The sequence below is a fragment of the Delphinus delphis genome, chromosome 2, assembly GCF_949987515.2.
Source record: "Delphinus delphis chromosome 2, mDelDel1.2, whole genome shotgun sequence".
Classification (NCBI taxonomy): Eukaryota; Metazoa; Chordata; class Mammalia; order Artiodactyla; family Delphinidae; genus Delphinus; species Delphinus delphis.
In genome coordinates this window covers 34,613,860-34,634,624 of record NC_082684.1, presented here as the reverse complement: position 1 = coordinate 34,634,624, position 20,765 = coordinate 34,613,860, and the positions used below count along the sequence as shown (strand labels likewise).

The 20,765-nt window shown below is 44.0% G+C and overlaps 1 protein-coding gene across 1 annotated transcript; it reads left to right on the top strand.

The window, feature by feature from the left end:
• The first annotated feature begins 1,133 nt into the window (after nt 1-1,133).
• On the top strand, nt 1,134-11,237 carry RDH12 (retinol dehydrogenase 12). The gene is made up of 7 exons (XM_060003403.1): nt 1,134-1,259; nt 2,700-2,818; nt 3,297-3,452; nt 4,488-4,592; nt 5,426-5,635; nt 7,305-7,494; nt 10,252-11,237. The coding sequence occupies exons 1-7, from the start codon at nt 1,192-1,194 to the stop codon at nt 10,352-10,354; spliced, it is 951 nt and encodes a 316-aa protein (XP_059859386.1). The 5' UTR covers nt 1,134-1,191; the 3' UTR covers nt 10,355-11,237.
• Nucleotides 11,238-20,765: the final 9,528 nt, after the last annotated feature.

Sequence of the window (20,765 nt, the reverse complement as noted above, 5' to 3'; positions counted from 1 at the left end):
GCTTCTCTTGTTGCGGAGCATGGGCTCTAGGCTCCCGGGCCTCAGTAGTTGTGGCGTGTGGGCTTCAGTAGTTGTGGCTTGCGGGCTCTGGAGCGCAGGTTCAGTAGTTGTGGCACACAGGCTCAGCTGCTCCACGGCATGTGGGATCTTCCCAGACCAGGGCTTGAACAGGTGTCCCCTGCATTGGCAGGCAGATTCTTAACCACTGTGCCACCAGAGAAGTCCCTGAACAGCCAACTTTTATACAGTGTCTACAATGTGCTAGTCTCCGTCTCAAATTTCCTACCTATTTAATTAATTTAATACTTTAAAAGGTAGGTGTATATTTTATCATGCCATTATGCAAGTGAGGAAAGTGAGTTAACAGAGAGGTTTAGTAACTTGCCCAGGGCCACCCATCTGGTAAGCAGTTCAGCTGAGATTTGAACCAAGAAGTCCATGCTAAGAGCCCGTGCACTGAAACACTATACCTTTTCTTTGGCATGTATGATACATGTGTGTGTTAACTTCATTGAAACAACATAAAACACAGTCAAGTGCACACATCAAGTGTGTGACTCAGTGAATTTTCACAAAGTGAGCACACCTGTGTAATAGCAATCCCCCAAAGAACAGAACACTACCAGCACCCCCCCCCCAGGAGATCCCAACATACCCCACCCCAGTCTCTACCCCTTCCCCACCAAGGGAAACACTCTCCTGAATTCTCTCACCTCTCTCCTGGGGGTTTCTTCCTTGTCTGTCTATTTTAATCACACTGTATTTCAAGTATCATGGGGTCTGCTGCTAAAGTTAAAAATATTCTATTTTGCAGGAGTGGAAGTGAGGGTGGTGGAGGGAACACATTCCCTAGATAAGAGAAATGACTGAGGGTGGGAAAGTTAGGGGTAGTTCTCCATCTCCCCTCATTCTCTTTGCCGGTAAGTGTGAGGCTCTGCTCTTTTCTCCATCCTTCTCTCCCAGGACTACATCTCCCAGCAGGCTGTGCTCTGACAGCTCTCGGATTTAAATAGGATTCTGGGCTACGCTTAGAGCCAGGCTGTTGCTGAACACCCAGGAGCGAGAGGAGCTGGAGGAAAGAGAAGCAGCAAGAAGCAGCCAAGAGTTGGAGCCAGACCAGGTGGAGCCCGAGCCAGAGTTGGAGTCAAAGTTGCTCTTGGTAAAGCAGCAGCAACTAAAGAAGTTGAAAAGATGCTGGTTTTCTTGGGACTGCTCACCTCCTTCCTTTCTTTCCTGTATGTGACAGCTCCATCCATCAGGTTTGTCTTAATTCAGTAACTCATTCAATAGTTTACAAAGCCCTGAATTGGGAGCCACGGAGCTTGTAAGAAGATGAGTTCTTAGCTGCTGAAGGAAGAGAAAGGGATGGAGGCCAAGGGAGAGAAAGTCAGGCAGGAAAAGCAGGAAGGAAGGAGGTAGTTATGAATATTGTGGTGGGAAACGAGAAGGAAGCACCTGGGGCTGGGAGAGGAGGGGCGGGTTTGAATTCTGATGCTAGTGGAAGGCTGAGTGGATGACTCTGTTAAGTAGCTTGACAGACATCTTATGGGGGAGTCCTTGCTCTTTCACTCCATTCCCTTGGGTTCCTCTGAAGGTCTCCCTTTCTTCACCGTCCCTAGTCAAGGTGGCCCTGCTGCATTACGGTGGGTGGTCATTGCCGAGGGACTCAGTTGTTAAGTACCAGGCATCTGGGGAAGGGAACACACTCTCTTCCCTTTGAGACTATCCTCAACTAACGTTTTGGGTTGGCTCTTTTGCTGTGGAAGATTTCTGGAGATGTCAAAGAAATGTGTGTTATGAGTAGAGAACTTTTAAATTGTTGATGATAAAGAAGGTTAAATGGACATATCAGAGACAGAGTGTTGCTCTAGGTCCCGTCATAGAAAGCTGGGTTTGGGTTCCAGTTTTGCCACCATTAGCAAGTGACTTGAACTTCTCTGAGCCTCAGCTTTCTCCACTGTAATGTGGGGATAATAACAGAGTGGTTGAGAGAATTAAATTCCCTTGGAAAATGCCTAGCCTAGTGCTTGGCAGTTGGATGATGCTCAGGTGATGTTAGCTTTACTTCCTCCCGTCCTATTTTTGGGAACTTATCAAGTCAACTCTATGTAAAAGGATGCTCTCTGCACAGAGGTCTGAACAAGGGAGGTTTTCTCTCTGTGCATGGATGGCGAGTATGAAATCTCTAGTGGGATGGCAGAATATTCTGGCTCTCTAAAACTGGAGAGGCAGCCCAAGAGCCGTATTTCTATATGGGACCCTGGAGGTGCTGTTCATCAGTTATTCACCATTGATGCTTATTGAAGGTGAGGGGTCAGGACCACTGATTCCACTAATGCCCATCCCCCTCGTGTTTTAAGGGCAGGATAGAGAAGGAAGATGACCTCTGGGAACCTCTAGAGATAGGAGCGAGGTATCTTTGTTGTTTAACAAGGAACCATTGGCCCTGGCTCAAGAGAACTTATTCTATTTGCCCACATGATCATTTGTAGCTTCCGGGCACGTGACCTCCCAAGCTGAGCTGATAAGCAGGAGACTGCCTTGCCCACTGGGGAGACGCTGTCCCCTGAAGATTAGCTTCTTTAAGTCTCCTGACAGCAACAAAAAGAAATCCCTCTTTGAGGCTGGGTGGATTTTATGTATCTCAGTCTGGGATTGGAAAGGATGGTGCATAAATGTTTTGTTTCTCTTGCCTGTAGGAAGTTCTTTGCTGGTGGGGTCTGTGGAACAAACGTGCAGCTTCCCGGGAAGGTGGTGGTGATCACCGGTGCCAACACAGGCATCGGCAAGGAGACAGCCAGAGAGCTTGCTCGCAGAGGCAAGTCCTTCCTTTCCATTTCCACAGGGCAGCACCTCCTGTCTTTCTCACTAGGAACTCTACTCATGTTCCCTTATCTTTCCTCCTGGGCTTAGAAATTCTGGTCAGGAACTCAAGGAACCTGGGATTCAAGTCCAGCTGTGACACCAACTTACTCTGTGGCTTAAACTTTCCTTCCTTCCTGCTCCTTCCCTATTTATATAAAGTAAGGAAAACAATGATGTCCGTGTATAATATTGGTCAGGTCAGTTATTCTAAAAGGAGATCCTAAGCCATGTAAAATATCAGGGTGTAAAAACCAGGGTTCCCAGCCTGGGGTTAAGCTGATAGCAAGGAGAATCTGGAAGCGGCAATTTAGCCACTCACGGCTTTAGGGATGGTGCGGGGAATGCTCTGTCCACCAGTCCCAAACTCACTCACTAGACTCTTCTTCAGCCCAGGGTCTGAACACATTGCTGCCTGTTTGTTTTGGCCCCAGGAGCCCGAGTATACATTGCCTGCCGAGACGTACTGAAGGGGGAGTCTGCTGCCAGTGAAATCCGAGCTGATACAAAGAACTCCCAGGTGCTGGTACGGAAACTGGACCTAGCTGATACCAAATCCATCCGAGCCTTTGCTGAGGGCTTCCGGGCAGGTGAGGCCCTGGGGGTTAGAAAGGCAGGAAGCTGGGTGTGGGAGTGGCTGCTCCACCCTGGACCAGCTCTGACCTTTACATCAGACCCATCATGGATTCCACTGCACAGGTTCTGCCACACGAACCAGCAGGGCAGGGAATTGGCGCGGGGATGGCGGGTGGACAGGCTGGGCAGGATCCTTTTCACCTCCTTGCCTCAGCAGTGGGAATGGTGGAGGTGACAGCTCCCTGCCTGGGCTTGTACCTTGCCATCGAGGTGTGGCCCTGATGCCACTCTCTTCTTTCATCCTGAGAATCAAACTTCTGTGGCCATAGGCACAAGGGGAAGTTGTGCTGCTGCCAATATTCTTCTGTATCTTGGAAAATGACCATCTTCTATCAAGGACTATGAAATCCATGAGGGACAGGAACCATGTCTGTCTTATTTTACCACTGTATGCCCAGTGCCCAGCCCAGCTCAGAGTCAGTACTAAGTACACATTTGCTGAATGAATGGATGAATGAATGAATGGTGTCCAGGAAGATAACAGCAACTAAAATTAGAAACCCAGGACTTCCCTGGTGGCGCAGTGGTTAAGAATCCGCCTGCCAATGCGGGGGACACGGGTTCGAGCCCTGGTCCAGGAAGATCCCACGTGCCACGGAGCAACTAAGCCCGTGTGCCACAACTATTGATCCTGTGCTCTAGAGCCCGCGAGCCACAGCTACTGAGCCCGCGTGCCACAACTACTGAAGCCTATGCACCTAGAGGCTGTGCTCCGCAACAAGAGAAGCCACCACAATGAGAAGCCCGCACACCGCAATGAAGAGTAGCCCCTGCTCGCCACAACTAGAGAAAGCCCATGTGCAGCAACAAAGACCCAACGTAGCCAAAAATAAATAAATAAATTTATATATATATATAAAAGTAGAAACCCAATGACAGTGGCTACTGAATATCACTGAGATAGGTCCAAACGCAAGGAACAAACACTCAGGACTGGCAGCTAGCTGACTCCTTGCTAACCACATGGTCTCCTTGGTTGTGCTCTTTAGAGGAAAAGCAGCTTCATATTCTGATCAACAATGCAGGAGTGATGATGTGCCCATATTCCAAGACAGCTGATGGCTTTGAAACCCACCTGGGAGTCAACCACCTGGGTGAGTATCTTAGAGTGAGTGAAAAGCGAGACATATGCCATCATGTTCTCTGTAGGGAGATGACCCTGTACCAGTGCTGAGGATCTCCACTGGTCCTCATAGAGACCAAGATTCTGCTAGACTGGAGGTATTGGTTTTTCTTTCACTATCTCTCTCCTAACCAGTACAAAAAAGAGAGCTTATCCTACTCATACCGTTAAGAAACCCCAAACATAGGAGATACCAGGAAGAAGAAGGTCCTTCTTGGATGGGACTGTGGTAATGCAAGACTTGCCAAGCAGGGTCAGGAGTGGGGGAGAAGTCCGTGTCTGGCTGGAGCGGGGGTCATATCTATAACTGAGGACCAAGCAAGCAAGGGTTGGTCCATCGTGGAGGCAGACCTTGAGGACTTGAGGTATGAGAGAGGCTAGTGTTCACAGCTCGAGGCAATGGCTCTAGTGAGGGGATCACAGAACAGGTTCTCTGATCCTCGGCAAAAGTTATTTTCCCTGACTATTCCAACCTTCCTTCTGTACATGCCCACAGTTGTGTGATCATAACCAGACGGGGGATGTCAGAAGCTAGCAGTTGCTCCTGATCGGGGCAAGGAAACAGGAACAAATAACAACAGATTATGTATATATTGCCTTACCTGGAGTCCAGCTCTGGCCCTTGCCTTGAGGACTCCACTAACTCAGACTGACTGACCATTAACACTGTTACTCATGGTATCAAAATGTTCACACCCAGAAGATAGTGAGCTAGTGATGAAGCCCTGTCATACATCAGCTCCCACACCCCGAGCCCAGGCTGCTGTTCCACTCTTCAATCTCCTCTGCTGGCTCTCCTCACAGGCCACTTCCTTCTCACCCACTTGCTCCTGGGGCAGCTGAAGGAGTCCGCTCCTGCACGGGTGGTGAACCTGTCATCAGTGGTCCACCATGCTGGCAAGATTCGCTTCCATGACCTCCAGGGTGAGAAGTCCTACAACCGGGGTTTTGCTTATTGCCACAGCAAGCTGGCCAATGTGCTCTTTACTCGTGAGCTGGCCAAGAGGCTCCAAGGTAAGTCTAGAGAAAGGGCCAGGGTTAAGAAGCAGGGGCTTCAGTCCAGATTAGAGGTTCACAGAAACTTCTGAAGTCAGGATATCAAACGTGCACATTTCAGTGGCAGCTCTGTGCACTAAGGAGAATGAGGTTATAAAACTGAGTAAAAACAGAGTCCTTGCCCTTGGGAAGCTTAAAACTGGACAGAGGTCAGGAACCTATAAACCTTATGTGCTTTGTCACATCTTATTTCATATTTATCATCTCATCTGATTTTTCACAACAACCTCTTGCAACAGGCAGAGTAGGTATTGTTTTCACTATTTTATGGGTCCAAACTGAAGTCCAAAGAAGCGGCCGGCCCTAGATTATATGGCAAGTGAAGGAGTGAGGACTGGAAAGTGGGGACTCTGCTTTAAGCCAGGTGCTTCCTTTGCTGTGCCAGTTGCTGAGGTTTACAGGGTGAGCTGAGCTACAGAGCCGCCACTCACTGCCTGGAGTCAGGGTTTCAGATACTTGGGTCTGAGTTCTTGCTCTACCACATAGTAGCCACGTGTGTCTACAAACATGTCCCTTTAACCTCCCTTGACTTCTCCCCTCAACTGTAAAATGAGGTGAGGCCACTCTTGATCCTATGATTCTGTGCTGCCCTGGAGTTTTTGCTGAGCTTCTGACACTGACATCTGTGAATCTGGAGGACCATTTGCTACAGTGAGTAAGCCAGAGTTTGGGGAAAACGGTATTTACTATCAGAATGCAGAAAGTAGAAGAATAGGGTAATCATTTAAATGAATACTAATAATGACAACAATAATTGAGAGTTTGTGTGTGCTGTATACTATCTGTGTCTCAACTCATTGAATACACTATTCCTATGAGGTAGGTGCTATGATTTTTCCCCTCCCTACAAAAGAAGAGGTAGGCGCAGATATCTTGAGAAACTTGCCCGAGCAAGATATATTAATTCCGAGGCGAGCCAGGATTCAACTCCAGGCAATCTAGCTCAGAAGTCTATGCTCTTTACTCTACATCGAGGTTCAGACCTTGGCCCTGCAACCAGCCAGGTGTGACCTTGGACAATTTACTTAACCTGTCTGTGATGAGAACTCGGTTTCCTCAGCTGTAAATGGGCTTCTTAATATTACCTACCTCATGAACCTCTTTGAGAGTCAAATGAGATAACACTTAAAACATGTAGCACAGCCCTTGTACGTAATAAGTACTAAAAACAGTGGAGGCGGCAGGGGTGTCTTGGGGGCATGTTAACTCTCATCATTTCCATCAACACGCCTCAATCTACACCTCATAAAATGTGCTTGCCCGCCAAATGCAATTCACAACAAGGTCCTAGCTTCCTACCTTCTAACAGGATTGCTGCCCCTAAGACCCTCCAATAGAAACTCCAAAGATACCATTTAAGCCACAGATTAAGATGACACTAAAATAGAAGGATGTTCAACCAAGCATTCCTTTTGGAGCATAGAAGGCTGAGAAGGCTGTAGATCTTTCTGGATAAGATCAATTAATTACTCATGAGATCCTACCTGGCTAGAGGTGGTGTCTTCTGAACACTGGGGTTCTGTTTCCCAAGTCCTTTCTTCTCAATCGTGCATGTTGCTGCAGGAGATGAGCTGTTTCCCCGGCCTCGGAGTGTGTCTCTGGTCTAACTGTGCCCTTTTTGCCCTAGGCACGGGGGTCACCACCTACGCAGTGCACCCAGGCATCGTCCGCTCCGAACTGGTCCGACACTCCTTCCTGCTGTGCCTGCTCTGGCAGCTCTTCTCCCCCTTCCTCAAGACGGCAAGGGAGGGGGCCCAGACCAGCCTGCACTGCGCCCTGGCTGAGGGCTTGGAGCCCCTGAGCGGCAAGTACTTCAGGTGCGCAGAGGCCGCATGCGTTCTCCCCGTCACCTGTGTGTATGGTGAGGCAGGCATAGGACTCCCTGGGCTTTGCACCCGCAGTGGCCAAGTTTGTGCCTGATGGGGGAATCCAGGTTCACGTTGGGCCAGTAGACCAAATGCTGTTACTTTTCTAAGGAAACTTACATTTGAAACATGGCAAAAACTGGTTTTATGGCTCTGTTTCAAACCTGTGTGCCACATTTCCAGGTAAGTCTTTGTAGAGCCTTTTTCTCTTCCTTGAAGCTTTTGGCTGACTTCCTTCATGAATTTTTAAATGACACATAGCACGAAACTCCAGGGCAAAGTCACCTGTCCCTAGTGTGAACTCTAGGGACACTTCTCCCAAAGCTGCGAAGACTGGCACTATCTGTTGGAACATAAAAATAGACATTTTGATGTTGAGGTTTATCACAAACTCAATGGGCAATCAGAGTCTGGGAATATAGGGAAGCCCAGGATTACATTTCTTCCCATTCCATGACTTGATCCAGCCCAGTCTGCTTTTCTGTCCCACTTTGTTCAAGATGGTTCACTGGTACACCATTTATTAAGGGAAGCATTGGAAATAGCCTCAGTGTCCAACAATTGGGGAATGGATAAATGATCATAGCTAATGTTGCTTGAGCTCTTACAACATGTTTGGCACTCTTCTAAGTTTTACGTGTATTAATTCGTATAATCATCACAACTCTGAAAGGTAGATCGTATTATTGTCCCCATTTTACAGATGAAGAAACTGAGGCACAGAAAAATTAGCTTGCTCAGGGTCATATAGTTTATAAGCGGTAGGCCTGGGATTTAAACCCAGGCAGCCTGGCTCTAGAGCCGTGCTGTTCAGTGTGGTTGCCACTAGCCATATATGGCTACCGAGCACTTGAGATGTGGCTAGTCCAATCTGGGACATACTGTGCGTGTGAAATGTACAGCAGATTTTGAAGACATAGCGTGAAAAACAGAAATGTAAAATAGCTCGTTAATTTTTGTATTGATTACATGCTGAAATAATTTGGCTATGTTGGGTTAAATAAAATGTACTACCAAAATTAATTTCACCTATTTCTTTTCACTTTTTAAAAAAATACTTCAAAATTTCTATTGGGAAATTTAAAGTTACACATGTGGTTCACATTTGTAGTTCGCATCATATTTCTACTAGACAATGCCGCCCTGGAGTCTGGGTGTTTAACACCCCTCCTTAATCATGTGATAAAATATAATACAGTCACTATATAAAAGTATTTTTGAACAATTTTCAATTAATGGGAAAATGTTAGTGATATAATATTATCAGAAAAAAATGAAATATAGAACTATATAATTATTCACTGTACATGCATAGAAAACAGTCTGAAAGGATACACAGCAAACTACTACGCAGTAGTAGTTACTTCCAGGGAGTTTGAGGAAGAGTCGGGGGGTGGGGGGCAGTGTGAAGGAGGATTTTAACCTTTTACTCCAGGTATTCCTTTATTATTTAAAAATAAATTTTAAAGATTATATATTAATTCATTACTTGTAAAATTAAAATTGTACACTTTTAACAAGAGAAAGATATCCTCCCCAAACTAGGTACAGTATGATCCCAGTTTTTTTTTAATTAATTTTTAAATTTTTAAAATTTATTTTTGGCTGTGTTGTGTCTTCATTGCTATGCGTGGGCTTTCTCTAGTTGCAGCGAGGGGGGCTACTCTTCGTAGTGGCACACAGGCTTAATTGCGGTGGCTTCTCTTGTTGCAGAGCACGGGCTCTAGGTGTGTGAGCTTCAGTAGTTGTGGCTCGCAGGCTCTAGAGCACAAGCTCAGTAGTTGTGGTGCATGGGCTTAGTTGCTCCGCGGCATGTGGGATCTTCCCGGACCAGGGCTGGAACCCGTGTCCCCTGCATTGGCAGGAGGATTCTTAAGCACTGTGCCATCAGGGAAGTCCAAAACTTCTATTTAAAGAAAAACACCATGACCAGTGTGCTCTGCCCCAGCCCCCCTCACCTGCTCACCCCAAAACAAAACAGGGGTGCTTAGTCGGGTTCATGGGACACAAAGGGTCTGTGGATAGAATTTAAGGGGTCTTCAAACCTGGATGGAAAGATAATTTCATCTTTAGTTTCACTAACCTCCATCTGAAATTTGCCATTTCTTTTGATTATGAATGTAGGAAGTGAACTGCAGTAGTAGTGATACTTGGTGACTTTGTCCCCAAGAAAACTATAAATAATTTCATGCCACATTGCAATTGTTGCAGTTACCTCAGGATGTCACTTCTCGCCAATACTTTGAAATCCGGTAGTGATTGGACCCAGTGTTAGCTCTTCTAATAGAACACATTACTATACCACACATTGTTTTTAAAATATTTTATACTTTATATAAGATAGATAACCCTCAAGGACTTACTGTATAGCACGGGGAACTCTACTCAGTATTCTGTGATAACCTATATGAGCAAAGAATCTAAAAAAGAATGAATATATGTATATGTATAACTGAATCACTTTGAGGTACACCTGAAACTAACACAACATTGAAAATCAACTACACTCCAATAAAATTAAAATTTTTTAAAAGTCAGTACAAAAAAGAAAAGGAAATATTTTAAAACTGCATTTCAATACAGTTAGTTTCTTTTTATCTAATGTATTTTATTACACATTTAGAAATATATTCTGAAGAAGAGGACATAAACTTTTCCAGACTGTCCATTTTCACTCCTGGATGTTCACCCCCTTTCTATGCCCTCCAGTGACTGCAAGAAGACTTGGGTGTCTCCAAGGGCCCGGAATAACAAAACGGCTGAGCGCTTGTGGAACGTCAGCTGTGAGCTGCTGGGAATCCAGTGGGAGTAGAGCTGGTGGAATAGGCACAGCTGTATGAGGCTCAGTCCACGCCATAAGGAAAGGGGACCGAGGAGAAGGCCCACCCTGCAGGATTGTCCTGGCTGGCTGCTGTTGCGAATCCTGCCCTGCTCTGATACTCCTGACCCTTCTAGAAATCTTCGCACACCCAACCCTCTCGTGAGGCTGGCTCATGGCACGAGACAGTCACACCTACAGAGTATTCTGCTCCAAGACTTGCAGAGTCGGCCACCCTCTCGGACCAGGAGGACTGGGCAGATGCCAGGCTGGGCACAGGGATGGCAGAAGAACCTGGGAAATTGGGTCAATTTCCTTACCAAGACCAGCTAGCACGCCCAGCTGAGGTGACAGGAGCATCAACGTCACTTCTTTCCAGGGACTATAGACTCAAAAACTCTTGACTGATCTCTTTCCTCTTTGAAACATTAATCTGGAGTCTGGACCAACTCAGGAAAATCTTGGCTCAACCTTGGCCAATTTTAGTTCCTTCCTCTGAGCATCCTGGAGCAACGATGTAAAGCTGGACCTTCCTGTTTTCTTTTTCCAGTACTTTAAAAAAAATTAAAAACAGATTTTTTCAGCTTTACTGAGATATAATTAACATATTGTGTAAGTTTGGACCGTCCCATTTTCAATGTAGATGGTTTCTTTTTCTAAAGAGTTCCCTTTTACCTCAATCTTTAGAGAAAATAAAGACTGCACATTCACCTTATTGCCTTATTTATTCTCTCAGGGTAGCAAGGGAGAAATGAAACCAAGTTGTTGTTTTTGTTTTGTTTTGTTTTGTTTTATTATTTATTTATTTATTTGGCTGCACCGGGTCTTTGTTGCTGCGTATGGGATCTTTGTTGTGGCGTGCAGGATCTTTAGTTGCAGCATGTGGGATCAAGTTCCTTCACTGGAGATCAAACCCGGGCCCCCTGCATTGGGGGCACAGAGTCTCAATCGCTGGACCACCAGGGAAGTCCCAAAACCAAGTTTAATGAGTACTATCTCACCCTACCCAGCCACCCATAACCTTCTTATAATATCTCCTCTGGGTGCAGAATAAGATGGTTCAGTTGAGTATTTTCTCCAGTTTCTTCCAGCTCTCACATTTGATTATCTAAGAAGTGATAGGAGTGACTTAAATTATACAGATGCTGAGCTTCACTATAGATTAAGCCCAGAGGTAGTAGAGGACTTCATTTAATTTGGTACACAGATGCAGAAAAACCAAGCTCTGATAAACCCTCTGCCTAAAATCATAGCTCTTTTCTCTTTTGGCCTCCCTGCTCTCCTCTGCTGTGGCCTTGGGTGACCTGTTTCTTGCCTTAAGTGCTGAAGTTCTCCAAGAAGAGCAGAGAGACATGCCAAATCTTTTAGCCAATTGACCCAAGAAGTTATGTTATTGCTTCCAGTTTGAAAGCATCCAAAGGGCATGTGGTGACAAAAATTCCCTTTCCTTCCATAGCAAGTAGACTTAAAAAACAAACAAAAAACCATTTTACTATGGAAATTTTCAAATAGATGAAAGTAAAGCAAATAGTATCATGAAAAACCCCACGTACCTACCTGTCACCCAGCTTCAACGTTGTTAACATTTTGTCAATCTTGTTTCATCTATTTCCCCCATAACATTTTTTGGGGGGTTGGGTAGATATTTTATTTTTAAAATTCATTTATTTTATTTTTGGCTGTGTTGGGTCTTCGTTGTTGTGCACAGGCTTTCTCTAGCTGCGGCGAGCAGGGGCTACTCTTCGCTGTGGTGCGCGGACTTCTCATTGTGCGGCTTCTCTTGTTGCCGAGCACGGGCTCTAGGCGCGTGGGCTTCAGTAGTTGTGGCACAAGGGCTTAGTTGCTCCATGGCATGTGGGATTTTCCTAGACCAGGGCTGGAACCTGTGTCCCCTGCACTGGCTAGGCGGATTCTTAACCACTGTGCCACCAGGGAAGCCCAAATACAGTAATTTTAAACAAACGTTGCCAAAGGGGAAAGGGAAGGGGGAAGGACAAATTAGGAGTATGAAATTAACATATACAAACCACTATATATAAAATAGGTAACAACAAGGATTTACTGAATAGCACAGGGAACTATATTCAATATCTTGTAATAACCTATACTGGAAAAGAATCTGAAGCTGTACACCTGAATCTTACACAACATTTTATTTATTTATTTTTAAATTTTTAAATAAATTTATTTATTTTATTTATTTATTTTTGGCTGCTTTGGTTCTTCGTTGCTGTGCGTGGGCTTCTCATTGCGGTGGCTTCTCTTGTTGCGGAGCATGGGCTCTAGGCGCACAGGCTTCAGTAGTCGTGACACACGGACTCAGCAGTTGTGGCTCATGGGCTCTAGAGCGCAGGCTCAGTAGTTGTGGCGCATGGGCTTAGTTGCTCTGTGGCATGTGGAATCTTCCCGGGCCAGGGCTTGAACTTGTGTCCCTTGCATTGGCAGGTGGATTCTTAACCACTGCGCCACCAGGGAAGCCCTAACACAGCATTTTAAATCAACTGTAGTTTAATAAATAAAATTAAAAAACAAAAACAAATATAGTCATTTTTATCAAATTGGAATCTTCTCTCTCTAGAACATCTTTTTCAGAGAACAGAATGCTAACAACATTCAAAAGATTGTTCTTTAAAATATATGGAATCCTTAGAGTGTGTGTGTTTGGAATCCTTTGGGCTATTACATTTTATACTTTTTTGTTTGCCAGATTACTTGCTAGTATGATTGGCTTAATGAAGTTCATCCGATTCTTGACTTGTATCAAATATCTGAAGTCTGAAATTTGAAAAACCTCTTTGTATTTTTTCTAAGAGACTCAGAGAGCTTGGGGCCAATTGCTGGGGGCAGGGGGCTGATAGCCTCAGTCTGGAGTACAGGGGCTGGGGAATGGCAACTGAGCAGGGCCTAGGACTCAGGACCAAGATAGAAGCTTGAATATAGAATCCTCAGAGTCTGTGAATGCTAGAAGGGGCCCGTCTAATTTGGGGAGGCAGATGAAAGCAATCTGAGTGGGAATCTGACATCCAAGAGGGAAGGACAGCCTAATGGCCTTAGGAACTTTGTAAGATGATGGCTGACCTTAAGGTCATGGTGTTTGGTGGAGAAATACTTCCTCTTGAGTTTTAGGGCAGGGGTTGGGGAAGATGGCGTTCCCTGCGTTATCACCTAACCCTGGTCCCTGGAAAACACAGAAATTGCCCCAATTCTGCTCCCCTAGTCCTTACTTCCATACTGTAGATTCCCTCACTTTCTGAAGAATGACTCTACTTGAAACATGCCTCCTTTCCTGCCATCCTAGGCAAGTGGCATAGCTTAACCAGTTCAAGGAGGTACAGGCTGGAGGTGGTTACTCCTGACCACAATGCTATGCTGCTTCTCATTGAAAGAAGTCTGTGAAATATTATTTGGCCAGGGAAAATATTTTAAATTGGAAGTTTTCTCTCCTATCAAATTTTCGGATGCGTTTATACCTAACAGCAGTGATGCCAACTATGGGAGAGCTGAGAAGCAAAGAATGCAAAAAAACAGAAAACAAAACAAAACAAACAAAAAAGCCCAAAGAGGTATGGGTATTGATTTCACATTTTGTTGGTATTTTCGGGCTATCAGGCAATCATTGTTTCTCTTTCTCCCTTGTTCAGACTCCGGACTCTGTCACTGCTCGTGGCCTCCGGGTGCTCCCATGAGACAGCCTCCCTCAGCACTACTCCCCTTTTGGAATCCTCTCATGCACAGGCTTCATCTTGCTTCTGTGTAGCTCCCTGCCCAGCACCAAAAATGTTGTCTCATATGTTCAGCCTGGGCAAGGAATAAGTACCAGCCTTGGCCTCTTGCTATGTTTCCTGAAGAGACTTGCCCCAAGGTCACCACCACACAAGGGAAAGGCCTTGGCTCAGCACAGACAAGGCTGGGAATCCAGCGGCTGAGTCACCCTTCCACTTTCCCATCTCTGCTCCCTAGATTCTCCCATGACCACAGAGCCATCTGCCTTCTAGTCTGTGTGTGCTATAAATATGGCTTCCAGGCTTCCTGGCTTCCTGGAAGAGTGCTCCTTACAGTACAGGAGACAAAATCATGGATGAAGGCCCAGGAATGACAGTCACCGTGGATTTCTCTGCTCCTGGGTGTCTCTCCAGCTGCCCCAGGTCACTGCCTTCACTATTCCTGGTTTCTGTTATGCTTTGAGACTCTCAGCCAGCCTAGCCCAGGTGAGGAAAATCTTTCCCTTTGGCTCCACTGAGATTGGCTTACATTTCTTAAAAGTAAAACTTGTCTGGGAAACCAAAGGGAAAGGAAATCAAAGAGACATATGAAAATTGAGAAGCAAACAGTTCCAGACCACAGATTACCTAAGCGATGACCAGCTGCCGCTGATGACCTTAGCTGGCACTTGGTCCTTGTCCAGTTCAAGCCTGTGCTATGTGTCACCATGCCTTCAAGCCCTGGAGGATCTACCTTGTGTGTTTGGCCTCTTTTACAAGACAGACACCCACTTTGAGCAATCTTAGGCCAAAAAAAAAACATGGAATATTTTGCTCATAAATTCAAAGACAGGTTGAAACTGAGAAGTGGGAAAGGGCAGGGATAGATCTCAGAAGTAACTAGAACTCAAGAATCAAGATTCCTGTATATGTGCCTTTCTCTGGATGTGGGCTTCATTTCAGAGTAAGTGGCAAAACACTCGGCTGTTGAAAACTCTCAAGCTTTACACCTTGTGGTTTTTACCATTGAAGAGGCACTGCAGCTATTTTCTATTTTTAGTATTTAAAGAATCTCAGGTTTGGCTTGGGTCTGATGCTCACTAGGAAGCATTCAGCTATGGTGGGGGGGGGGGAAGAGTCATGTGAGAATGTGACAGCTGTAGAGGTCACATTTCAAATCAGGGAGAAAAAAGTAGACTGTTCAATAAATGATGTTGAACAAATAGCTATCCAGGGACTTCCCTGGTGGTGCAGTGATTAAGAATTCGCCTGCCAATGCAGGGGACACGGGTTCGAGCCCCCAGTCCGGGAAGATCCCACTTGCCACGGAGCAACTAAGCCCGTGCACCATAACTACTGAGCCTGCGCTCTAGAACCCGCAAGCCACAACTACTGAGCCCACGTACCACAACTGCTGAAGCCTGCGTGCCTAGAGTCCATGCTCCGCAACAAGAGAAGCCACCGCGATGAGAAGCCTGCGCATCACAATGAAGAGTAGTTCCCGCTCACGGCAACTAGAGAAAGCCCACATGCAGCAAAGAAGACCCAATGCAGCCAAAAAAAAAAAAAAAAAAAAAAACTAAAAGTATTAGATGAAAATATAGGCGTATATCTTTAAGATCTTAGAAGAGGGAAGGTCTTTTTGAGATATGGAAAGCAAAAAGCATACAGGAAAAGAGGGATACAACTAAAAAACACACAAAAATTAAGTTAAAAGTCGTGATGTTGATGGGTATTCTTGTAATTCAGGTCAGGTATCCTGGGATATAGACTCTGAGATGGACATTTGCACACAGGGAGTTTGTGGGGAGTTCTCTTGGGATCAATACCTACGGGGGAGCGATGGAAGTAGGACTGGGCAAAGGGCAAAGTGGAACTGTGGTGCAGTCTCACGAAGGCTTAGACGATCCTGATCCCACAGGGAGCTCTGGAACTGAGTTGTCCTGAATTGAGGAAAGGAGGTTGACTTTTATTCCCCACACTGACCTGTCAGTGGATGTGGGCAGCTTCCAGGAAGGGGGCATGACCTGGGTGAAGGCAAGTTCTAGAGAGAGACTCAGCTGTGAGCTGTCAACTACCTACGTTCCCAGCTTCTGGGGGAATGGGTGCATCGTTTCTGAAATGAATAAGATGGTTGGCACCCCACAGCATCTGTTACGCTGATACATAGATCAGAAAAAAGAGTAGTAATCACATTATATAAAGAACTTTTACCTCTCAATAAGAACAAGACATAGTACCCAACAGAGCACTTTGCAGAAGATATAAACAGGAAATTTGCAGAAGAAATAAAAATGGTCAATACACCTTAGTAATGATCAGGGAACTACAAATCAAAACAAGATGTAATTTTTTAATGATCAGATTGTGAAAAATTAGAGAGCTTAACAAATTTTGGCAAAAGTCTAGAAAATAGATATTTTTATATACTGCTGGTATGAGTGGAAGAAATGGTGATGCCAATTCTACCCAGAGATCTACTTCTCAATATCTGCAATAACATTACTACATGTGTGTAAGGAGGCATTGCTTGTACTAGAAAAGCAATGGAAACAACCTAAAAGTCCATCAATTGGAGAAAACTAAATAATCTTTGGTATAATCACACAATGAAGTAGTACATTTGTATTTGGGGTAATTAGTCCAAAAAGATGATTATACACACACACACATATTTATATAAATTGATGAGTTGCAGAATGATGAATATGTGCAGGTGATAAGATTTATATTTAAAAATTACACACATCTAACATGATACCATATATTTTCTATGGGTACATATATAAGTATGTAACAGTACAGAAAAAGGTCAAAAACTATATACAATGAACACACAAGAGAGGTTGCCCTTGAGAAGAATTATGGGAAATAATATTTCAATTAAAAAAAGAATATTTTCATATTTTACTTGGAAATTAAAAATTAGTAGTTTCAGCAGATGCTGTTGGCTACCACTGTCACCATGGCCCTGATTAACCTATTGCAGTGTTCTCAGCCCTAGCTGTATTTTAAAATATATAAAATGCCTTGGGACTTCCCTGGTGGCGCAGTGGTTGAGAATCCACCTGCCAATGCAGGGGACACGGGTTCCAGCCCTGGTCCGGGAAGATCCCACATGCCGTGGAGCAACTAAGCCCTTGCGCCACAACTACTGAACCTGAGTGCCACAACTACTGAAGCCCGCACGCCTAGAGCCCGAGCTCTGCAACAAGAGAATCCACCGCAATGAGAAGCCCGCGCACCACGCTGAAGAGTAGACCCCGCTTGCAGTAACTATAGAAAGCCCATGCGCAGCAATGAAGACCCAACAACGAAGACCCAATGCAGCGAAAAATAAATAAATAAATTTATTTTAAAAATATATATATATAAAATGCCAATGCCTAGGTCTTACCTCAGATTCATGTTTAATTATTCTGTTCTTGGGCAAAGTTTTGGAAAGTGCTGGATGATTTTAATGTGCAGCTGGGGCTGTGAACTGCTGATCCAAGACAATCAGGGTGAGCATATTTCCCTTGCAAGTGATTGGTTATGGAAAAAGCATGTGCCTCAATCATGGGGTGTGGAAGCTTCTGGGAGAGGGCTTCCTCACTGACTAAAAAGTGAGACACAGGAAGAAATTTTCTGTCTTCTTCTGTTGGACATTGTCATGGCTGAATATGACATCTGAATCTACCACAATTATCTTGAGTCATGAGTGGAGCTGAGCTGGCCCAAAGACCAAACTCACATGCCGAAGATGGTAGAGGGAAAGATAGAAATAACCTGGGTCGCTGACGATAAAGCAGTGAGTCACCGAATTAGCCAAGACTGGATTGCCCTCCCTTAAGACTTGTTACATAACACGATAAATGGTCCTTATTGTTGAAGTCTATGTCCTAACTGACACAATAGTATTATGTTGAGCCATATAAAATTGCTGATACCTTACTATTTTTTAAACCTACTTTTTTCCATCATCACTGCGGATCCAAGGCAGATGTCTTCCTGACCTACTTTCATCACCTTCAATTTCCTTATCTGTTTCATTATATTTTTCTCCACCCCAAAGATCTGTCATCTTTCATTAATTTCAGTATCCACAGTGATAACTGATCTAACATCCTAGTACAGAGTCTTAATAGCTCTGCTATTCATTCACAGGTATTCATCCAAATTTTAATCTATATGTACAATCTATTTTTTCTACATATGGATATATGATATCTCTTAGCCAAAACAATCAGCTGAGAAGATCAGAAAACGTGTTGTACAACTTGTTCTGATAGAAGGTAGATTAACTGCTGTAACAAACAATGCTAAATTTTAGTGGCTTAATGCAAAAAAGTTTATTTCTTGCTCTTGTCATAGTTCAATGGAGGGAGCGGAGTGGGAAGGTAGCTCTGCTTCACATGGCTTTCAGCTCAATAAAATCACTGATTACGTGGTTTTAATCACCCAATATTTTGTGTTGTAATGGCAGCAGTTATTTAACTAAAGGATTTTAAAAAATACAAAATGTACTTGTATTCAAAGTATATGCAATTTAAATATATTTTCATAAAAATGTAAATTAAAGAAATAAAAAAATTTTTTAATGTATTTTTCTTCTAAAATATTTAAATTATCTATCAAAATTAAAAGGCAAAATATAAAACATTATAGAGATGAATATCAACATTTTAAATCAAAATTATTTAAATAAACTAATTTTTTTAGTTTTAAAAAATTTAATTATCTCTATGAATTTTTATAAAAATAAAACTATTCATGATTCTAGTGTTCAATGTCCCTTTAACCGCCAATGTAAACAATGGATATCATACTTCATGCGTGTTTCCTCTACAGCTACATGTCTATCAATTTAAAAGTAATATAAATTAATTATTTGGTAGCCTCCATTATACGTGTTGCAAACGCACACATATTGAAATATGGAGAGACAAGAAAATAGACACTCAGCACTACTACGTGAAAATGATGCTCATTTTAATGCAAGTCTCCATTACGATCATGCTGAGAAAGAATTTGACAAGTTAATTAATTGTCTTTTCCCCAACTGCTTCCTCTCTTCAAATTCTGCCTGCACTCAGAAGCAGCTGCACATCTACACACCTTGAGAGCATTTGGATGCAGTCAAGGTGTGTTCCCCTGGGGCTTAAACAATGTTAGTCATGGGAGCCGATGTCCAGGGTATCAGGTTGTATTATGTCAGAACTGAGCACCAGAGCCTAAGTAAAAGAGATCTCCACATATTCTTAAATATATTTACTATTCTCTAGCACTAGTATTTGAAAGTGTCCTGCACGTCCACTCAGACTCAGTTCCCTGATCTCCTCAACACTGACCTTTTCCTCCACCCCTCTTCATCTCCCATTCCCATGACAAGGACCACACCTGGGCACTTTGTCATCACATGAACTTGCTGCTTCTCAGATATCTTAATTTCCAACATCCCACTCCGACCACAACCTTCTGCTCCCCCAGTTTTCTCTCTTGTCAATTCCCTGTGCCATTATCATCCTATCTAGCAAAGGCTAGAAGAATCCAACTCTCTGATTTCTACACGCCAAGAGTGCTGCTGGAGAAAATCACTCAACCTGGCAGACTGGAGCCACTATCAATCACTGGTCCTCAGTGTCAACTGGGCTTTCAGTGCTGCCTGATCACCTGTTCTTCCACAGTCAAGGATGGATCCAAGGAAGCTTATACAATTCATGGGATCATCTTTAAAAGAATAATACACAATTACAGTTACAAAATTAGGTATAAAATTGGACATTGATTTAGAATGAAGATACCCACCACCCCCAATCAAAAGTAATTAGAGCCGTGGGAATTTAAGATCTTCTGAGATCTCTTTAGGTAATTTGACAGCAATGCTTGCATAAAAATGCCTTCAGAAAGCAACTTGGCTTCCCCCCACCACACACCTAGAATACAACTTCCAGCAACTCCCTTAACGCAAGTAAGCTTCAAAAACTTCATAGTGAAAATGCCTCTTAGGTTACAATATGGAGAGGTTCACGTCCTCTCCATATTCTCAAGCCACTCCACCCAACAGCTCCCTTGAACTATTAACAGTTGATTTCTCCTCTGATTTCATGGAGAACTGGGAAGCCATCAGTCTTAACTCCCTCAACTTTCTGCTACAAAACCAGCAAACTTGTCTATATCCCACTCATATTTTCTTCCTTGCCTCTTTCCACAGTGGAAGAGGTGTCACTCCATCCATGAAGATTGTATAATTTTCATGTTGTGAATTTCTCTTAACATTTGTCTCCTTCTTTCATCAAAGATGAAGTTCATGTTTCTATTTGTTGCCCTCCTTGGCTCTTTGGGGGTGGTTTACAAGTAGAGCCATATGGAACCTGGAGACCCACACTTGCTCCCTTGGCTTCTGTGAACTGCATTCTTCTGGTTCTCCTCCTCCTTCTGGGACTTCTTTGCAGGTTCTTCTTCCTCTACTTGCCCCTTAAATTGTAGATACCCTCACGCCACCATTAGATCATTCATTTATTAAAAAAACACACACACACTTTGTGCCAGGATTGTTGCAAGCATGGGCGGTAGGAAGTGAGCCAGAGAGATCCTGTTTCGGCCCTCACTACAAGGACATGTGGCAGAAATGCCCATGCTAGTCTGGGATGGAGGGAAGAGATCTAAGGAGACGTCCTAAACCAAGTAGCATACGCTTAACAAGACTTGTTCACTAGGTGAAG

Excerpts from the sequence above, each read along its gene's own strand:
- RDH12 (XM_060003403.1), top strand. The coding sequence starts at position 1,192 with ATGCTGGTTTTCTTGGGACTGCTCACCTCCTTCCTTTCTTTCCTGTAT. Across the intron at positions 3,453-4,487 it reads TGCTGAGGGCTTCCGGGCAG|AGGAAAAGCAGCTTCATATT; the intron begins GTGAGGCCCTGG and ends TGTGCTCTTTAG. Across the intron at positions 4,593-5,425 it reads CCTGGGAGTCAACCACCTGG|GCCACTTCCTTCTCACCCAC; the intron begins GTGAGTATCTTA and ends CTCTCCTCACAG.